The sequence below is a fragment of the Octopus bimaculoides genome, chromosome 11 (genome assembly GCF_001194135.2).
Source record: "Octopus bimaculoides isolate UCB-OBI-ISO-001 chromosome 11, ASM119413v2, whole genome shotgun sequence".
NCBI classification, from domain to species: Eukaryota; Metazoa; Mollusca; class Cephalopoda; order Octopoda; family Octopodidae; genus Octopus; species Octopus bimaculoides.
In genome coordinates, this window is record NC_068991.1 from 80,044,167 (window position 1) to 80,051,666 (window position 7,500).

The 7,500-nt window shown below is 38.6% G+C and overlaps 1 protein-coding gene across 1 annotated transcript in view; it reads right to left on the reverse strand.

The window, feature by feature from the left end:
* Positions 1-607: 607 nt before the first annotated feature.
* The window catches only part of LOC106880537 (phosducin-like protein), an 18,482-nt gene continuing 11,589 nt past the window's right edge, over positions 608-7,500 (reverse strand). The window contains exon 8 of the mRNA XM_014930519.2: positions 608-1,229. Within this exon, the coding sequence (XP_014786005.1) occupies positions 1,100-1,229 (130 nt within the window). The 3' untranslated portion in view covers positions 608-1,099. The remainder of the gene's footprint in view (positions 1,230-7,500) is intronic.

Sequence of the window (7,500 nt, forward strand, 5' to 3'; positions counted from 1 at the left end):
TATATATATACACACACAGATATGTATGCCTATGTGTATGTAAATATATATACATATATGTATTTGTGTGTGTGTGTGTGTGTGTGTGTGTGTGTGTGTGTTGCTTTTATTTCTTTTTTTTATATTTCTCCTCCTTTTGCCTCTTTTAATATTCAATACAATATGTTCACATGTATTTGGCAAACCATTATATGTCTTCACTAGTCTCAGCTTCTTAAAATCAACAGACAATGAGCACAATGTAAATCAATGTAAATGTTAGGAGTGACTAAACAATGCCATGGATTTGTGTCTCCAAAAACTTACCATTTGCTTTCACTCCACAGAACTCACCAGCAAAACATTAGAAAACAATCAACTGTGAGCAAATACAGTTCTATAACTTGGCACAAATAAATATCTCCTTTATAATGGTTCAATACTTAGAACGTGGTAAAAGCTGAGTGTGTAATCACCAAGTTTTGCTTATATAACTAATAACTGACCTTTCAGAAATCATTCACATCAATGAACATCTTCGTTTATAGAATGGACCTTATTCTTCAACACAGTTTTTGCTGCCATTTCTTCAAATGCCAGATAATGTAGTCTCTAAATAAGGCTTGGAGTGTTTTATTATTTTTATTACCATTATTGTTTGTTAAGCTACTTTTCTAAAAGACAAAGCTCTTGCCTATTTATCAACAATTACTTCAAAGACAACATTTTCAGATATTAAAAGAGAAAAACAAAGGAAAAAGAAATGAATGAAAATACGTACATTGAATGTATGAACAACAACAACAACAAACAATACCTACAAAATGTCACTTGCCATAACTTTGGTTTCATTTTCGTTTGGTGTTTTGTGGGGTTTTTTTTCCTTACTCTGTTTCACTTTTATTTTTATATATATTCTTTTCTTCACATTATAAGTTCTTTGTTGAAGCTTTCTAATTTGAAAGTTTATGTTTCAACAATGAAAAGGTCAGTTTTCTTCATGGAAACGAACAGGAGAACAAGTGATATAATGTTGTGACAGAGAGGTAGAAAGAGAAACAGATAGAAAGAGAGAGAGAAAGAGAGAGAGGGAGAGAGCAAGAGAGAGTGAGAGCTTTTCTCAATAGTCCACATCAAAATCACTGTTTTCATTGTCACTGTCGTCAAATACAGGAGATTCACTTTCTCTGACCGTTTTGCTGGCTTTGATCACAGCATCAACAGAATTGCTGTTAGGCAAGAATCCATGTCTGCAGTCAAAGAAAAAAGTAAATAAATAAATAAGAATTATAATAAATATTGAAATATGTTGATTAATAAACAAACAATCAAAATTATATCACACAGTTTTTTTTTTTCCGAGTCTTTTTTTCTCCTATGAATTTAATTTTCTTAATGAAATAAGAGTTTTTACCAATCTGTGAATAAGTATGATCAAATGGTGTCCAAGACAAAGTTATGTAGCTACAGAGATTCTTAAGGCAGACATCATCAAGAATTTGGCCAAATGTCAAAAGCACTGATTTCACAAAAGTTCTTAAATGAAAACAAACCACTCGATTTGTGACTTTAGAAGCAGATTTTCAGTAGATCTGGTTCCTCTATGGGAACCTGTGCCAAATGATCACAGAATAGAAGCAAGGGACGAAGGTTTTTGAGCAAAAACGGTAAACATCCACAATCTAAAGGAAAGAAGACATGGTCTGCATCCACAATAATCATTTTAGTAGTTTATAGCCAGAGTTGCAGACTTTTGGCTTCCTCACTCTCAGATTCTTCACTCTTCATGCCAGTTCTACAAAGAATGGAAAAGTCTTTGATGTTTCAAGCCTATGCTCTTTGACAAAAAGGGAAAAGAAGGAAAACAATGGAGAGAGAGAGAGAGAGAGAGAGAGAGAGAGAAGTGGGGATTAAAGGTTTAACGTGATGAAATGTCATCATCATCATCATCATCATCGTTTAATGTCTGCTTTCCATGACTGAGGACTGGCGAACCAAATGGCTGCACCAGGCTCCAATCTGATTTGGCACAGTTTCTACAGCTGGATGCCATTCCTTGATGCCAACTACTTCGAGAGTGGAGTGGGTGCTCTTATGTGCTACCGGCACAAGGGCCAGTCAGGTAGTACTGGCAGAGGCCATGCTCAAAATGGTGTTTTTTATGTGCCACCTGCACAGGAGCCAGTCCAGCAGCACTGGCAACGGCCTCGCTCAAGTGTTTTTTCACGTGCCACCAGCACAAGTGCCAGTAAGGCAACGCTGGTAATGATCATGCTCAAATGGTGCTATTTATTGCCTGTAGAACACGGGAGTATAAATTTTGATTATCATGTGCTTGCTGTTACACATTATTGGCACATCCAAATTCTGCAGCAGCATGATGGGCACCCTTCCATTCCAGGAAGTAATTCAACACCCTCTTCCTCTTCTTTCCAACTTTCCACGAAGTAATTGCTCCCCCTCCCCAAAACTATCCAGGAAGTAGCTCATCTTCGGAAATTTGCAGGAACTCCTTGGAAATTCCCAGTAAGTACCATCCTCGGAACTTTCCAGGAAGTAGCTAATCCTCGAAATTTTCCAGGAAGTCCCATCCTCGGAATTTTCCAGGAAGTAGCACATTCTCTGAAATTTCCCGAAAAACCTCGGAACTTTCCAGGAAGTCCCACTCGGGGAACTTTCCATGAAGTAGTTCATTCTTGGAACTTTTCATGAAGTAGTTCATCCTCGGAACCATGCGGTAGCTAATCCTCGGAATTCAGGAAGTACCATCCTTGGAACTTTCGATGAAAACCTGGGAGCTTTTCAGGAAGTACCACCCCCATCATGAGAACTTTCCAGGAAGTAGCTCATCATTGGAACTTTCAACGTAGTTCCTCCTCGGAACCATGAGGTAGCTAATCCTTGGAACTTTCCGGGAAGTAATTCTTCCTCTCCACGGAACTTTCCAGGAAGCAATTCCTCCCCTTCTCCCTTTCCAGGAGTAACTCTTCTACTCCCCATCCTCGGAACTTTCCAGGAAGTAATTCCTCTCCCTCCTCCCCTTCCTTGGAATTTCCCAGATAGTAATTCAAAATCCCCCTTCAGAACATTATATAACGATTATAGATAAGGAAAAGCAAAGTTGCTTACCACTCGACATATCCTGCCTGTTTGATTTCAGGATTGTAGAGAAAGAAGAGAGACAAAAATATACAATCCCCTAAAATTTGAAATTGGAAGAATTTGGAGCATGAGAACAGTAAAGGCCGTGCCTATAATAATTGGTGCATTGGGAACTGTAAGACAAGATATAGACAAAATGGCTGAAGGAGATTGGAATAGAATGGCCAGTAGAGCTCCTACAGAAAGTTTGTTTCTTAGCGATAGCAAGGATTATCGGGAGGAAACTTGTGGATACCTAAGGGTACAGGTAGTAGCCCACTACCCACACAAACCCTACCAGGAATAAGACTGAACTAAATTAATAATAATAATAATAATAATAGCAGCCCTGATGCAGCACCAGGCAGTGGCTCTCATGGCTTCTGGTCTTAACTGATTGCAAGTGTTATCATGTACATTGTTTTGTCTTGGTATAAAAGATGGCCTACAGCAAATATTCTGCTCAATCAGATGGGTAATTATGAGGGGTATATTGGGTTTTATATATTTGTACCCCAGTGTCACTTTGATGGCATGCGCTGCTCTCTCACTCAAATAATAATAATAATAATAATAATAATAATAATAATAACAACACTAATAATGGTATCAAATTTTGGCAGAGGACCTGCAGTTTTTGAGAGGAAAGGGAAGACGATTATATTGACCCCAGTATATGACTGCTACTCATTTAATCAACACCAATAGGATGAAAGCAAAATTTAAACTCAGAACGTAAAAACAGACAAAATGATGTCTTAATAATAACATCATCATCATCGTCGTCGTTTAACGTTCGCTTTCCATGCTGGCATGGGTTGGACGATTTGACTGAGGACTAGTGGACCAGGAGGCGACACCAGGTTCCAATCTGATTTGGTAGTTTCTACAGCTGGATGCCCTTCTTAATGCCAACCACTCCGAGAGTGTTAATAATAATAATAATGATTTCTTTAATTAACTAATAACAATAACGATCATGATAATGATAAATCTTTCTAACTTTGGCACAAGGCCAGCAATTCTAAGTGGAGGGGTGAGTGAATATAGTCAACCTTTGATATATCATTTTTTTACTCTAAAAAGATGAAAAGCTAAGTTGATTTCAGTGGGATTTGAACTCAGCACACAGAGAATGAGAAGACATACTGCTAAGTATTTTGTCCAACACGGTAACAATACTGCCAGCTTACCAAGGCTGTCTTTAATAATTGCTTCTATAAACCCAAATTAATGATTTTCTTCCCAACAAAAAAAAAACGAGATATTTGATGAAGGGGAACAAAGGGAAGTAACTCATCCATCAACCATAACAGATATGGCTGCAAGAAGGAAAATGTGCAAATATAATTAACATTTTGATTGGATGTAATTAACAAGCTCTCTGCCCCCACTGGCAAATTAGTGGAATTAAGAGTCAAAGATCTTGAACCACACACCTTCTCCATATCATCATCATCATCACCACCACCATAATCACTACTGCAATAGACATTATCATAATTATTACAACCACAATTAGTCACATCATCACCATCACCAACATCATCATCATCAATACAACCATCACCAAGCTACCTTCATTATCACCATCAATGACAAAGCCATTAATATTTCTATCACATCAACATCAACAACCACTACGGTTTGAACACCACCACCACCATCGTCAATACCATTAACTCCACCATCGTCAATACCATTAACTCCACCACCTCTACAACCATCCTCAATACTACCACCTCTACAACCATCGTCACCACCTCTACTACCTCTGTTACCATTATGATCACTACTGCCACAGCATCATCATCATCATCCCACCATAATTATTGTCATCAACAAGGAATTCATATGTGGTCATTTACGCCACTAGAAACATCAGCCAAATCTTTATCCTGTCACATCCCGGCATCCTATATGTACTCCTAGATATATTATGCCAAGAAATGTCAGATTAAGTGGCCATAGATGGAATGTCTTTGATCATGGGTCTACTTAACCTGTGGTTAAACAACAACAACAACAGCAACATCACCAATACTACCACTACTACTACTACAACATCATTATCTGCACCACAACCACCACCATTAGCTTTCATATCTGAAAGGCAGATTTTAATGATTGGCCATTAAATGATCTTAACGAGATATTAAGTAATTGTTCCACCAATCAGAACAATCAGTGTCTGTCGTTCTATCGATAACATGGAAACGTCTGTTTATGCCAGAGGAATGCGTTGTGTTATTATTGTTCCTGTGAACCTTGCAGACACTTATTATTGTGACCATCAACAGCATTGCTAACACCCACCCCCACTCCACCCCACCAACCGTCATCGTCATCATCATCATCATTAAGACAGCTATCACCAGTGGAACCAATGTCATCTTTAAAATTACCATCATTATTGAAAGAATCCAAACGTGATTAAAACTATTGTCAGCATCAAAACACCATCATCATTAAAACCACAATTATTATCAATAAATTGAGCATCATCATCATCATCATCATCTTCAAAACCAGTCAACATTAAAACTATCATCATCACCATCATCCCTAAAATCGCCATCTTCATTAAAAGCACCGTCATTACCAAAAGCACCAGATACATTGAAGCCATTGTCATGGTTGAAACAACCATCATTCTTGAAACCAGCATCATCATCGTCATTTCGTCAACACCACCATAATTATGGAAACCAGTCACCAACAGAAAAGCCACGAAGGAGGGGAGGGGGAGGGGGAGAATCAAGAGGTGGAGAGAAATGCTTGGAAGCATTCAGTGCACGATTATGTTCTGAGTTCAAATTCCACTGAGGTGGATGTTGCCTTTCATTCTTGCAGGATTGATAAAACAAGAACCAGTGAAGGAGTCAATGGAATTAATTGCCCATCCCCTCAAAATCTGCTGACTCTGTACCAAAATTCGAAACTCTCATAAGAACTACTTTCTTTCAATCAATGCTAACCACTTTTAACATCACCACAACATCCACAACTATCAGCAACAGCAACACCAAATGGCAATGAAAGATCCTCTAATATGGTTCCTCAACTTGCCTGAAATAACAGCCAAATCTCCCTCAAATCATACCTTACTGTCTTAAAAAAGGACAGAGAGAGAGATTGAATAATGAAACCTTATATATACTAAATATTGTACAAAAAAATAGATGGGAGAGCCATGGCAGGAATGCCTTTGACCATAAGTCTGTCACAACAACAGCATTGACATCATCTTCACTGTTCATTCTGGTCATATGATTTATAACTGCAATAAATATGGTGGATAGACCGATTCAACTTTTATTTCCTGAATTCTCTAACAAATTAAATCAACCAAAATAATTATTGATATAAAATCATTGAGTAATTATAGATTTATTGTAAAAGATTTTTGTTTTAAATCAAACGCATTATAAATGTGTAACATATATATAAAACAACAGGCACAGGCATGGCAATGTGGTAAGAAGTTCTGGGTTCAGTCCTACTGCATGGCACCCTGGGCAAGTAGTTTCTTCTATAGCCACAGGCCAACTAAAGCCTTGTGTTTGGATCTGACTAAGAGAAACTAAAGAAAGCCCATCGTGTGTGTGTGTATGTGTTCCTGTCTCCTTGCCTTGACATCACAGTGTAAGCTTTGGACACACAAAAGGTGTTGTAACATCAAAGGAAGATTAACAGAGAAACTAACTGTTTTATGTGGAAGGTGCACAGGTATAATAAATGCTGAACATGCATGGAAAATAGACTCCATCAACTGCCAGGAGGGCAAGCTAGAATTAGTAGATAGCATCCAGTATCTAGGTGACTAGGTTAGTAGTGGAGATGGTTGTTCCAACAGTGTAGCTGTGAGAATAAAATTAGGCTGGGCAAAGTTCAGAGAGCTTCTAGCTCTGCTTGCTACAAAGGGCCTCTCTCTCAGAGTTAAAGGCAGATTGCTATGCTGCATGGCAGTGAAACATGGGCTATAACAGCTGCGGACATGCATAAGCTTGAAAGAAATGAAGCCAGTATGCTTCACTGGATCTGCAATGCCAGTGTTCATGTTTGACAGAGTGTAGATGAGGATAGTTGTGTAAAGAAGCACCAGTCTCTAACTGAGGAGGGAACCCATGGCAGAGGTAGACCCAGGAAGACATAAGAAAGGTGGTGAAGCGGACCAGTCAAGCAAAGTGTGGGCCTGATGGAGGCAAAGTAGCTGAGTTCCTTTTGAGCATAGGGCCTCAATGAGGCAAAATAGCTGAGTTTCTTCCAAGTGGGTAATATGGAGGTGAAGTGGCTGGGTTTCCTTTCAAGCGTTGAGCATCATGGGGGCAAAGTGACTGAGCTCTTTTCGAGTGTTGGGCCTCATGGAGACAATGACAA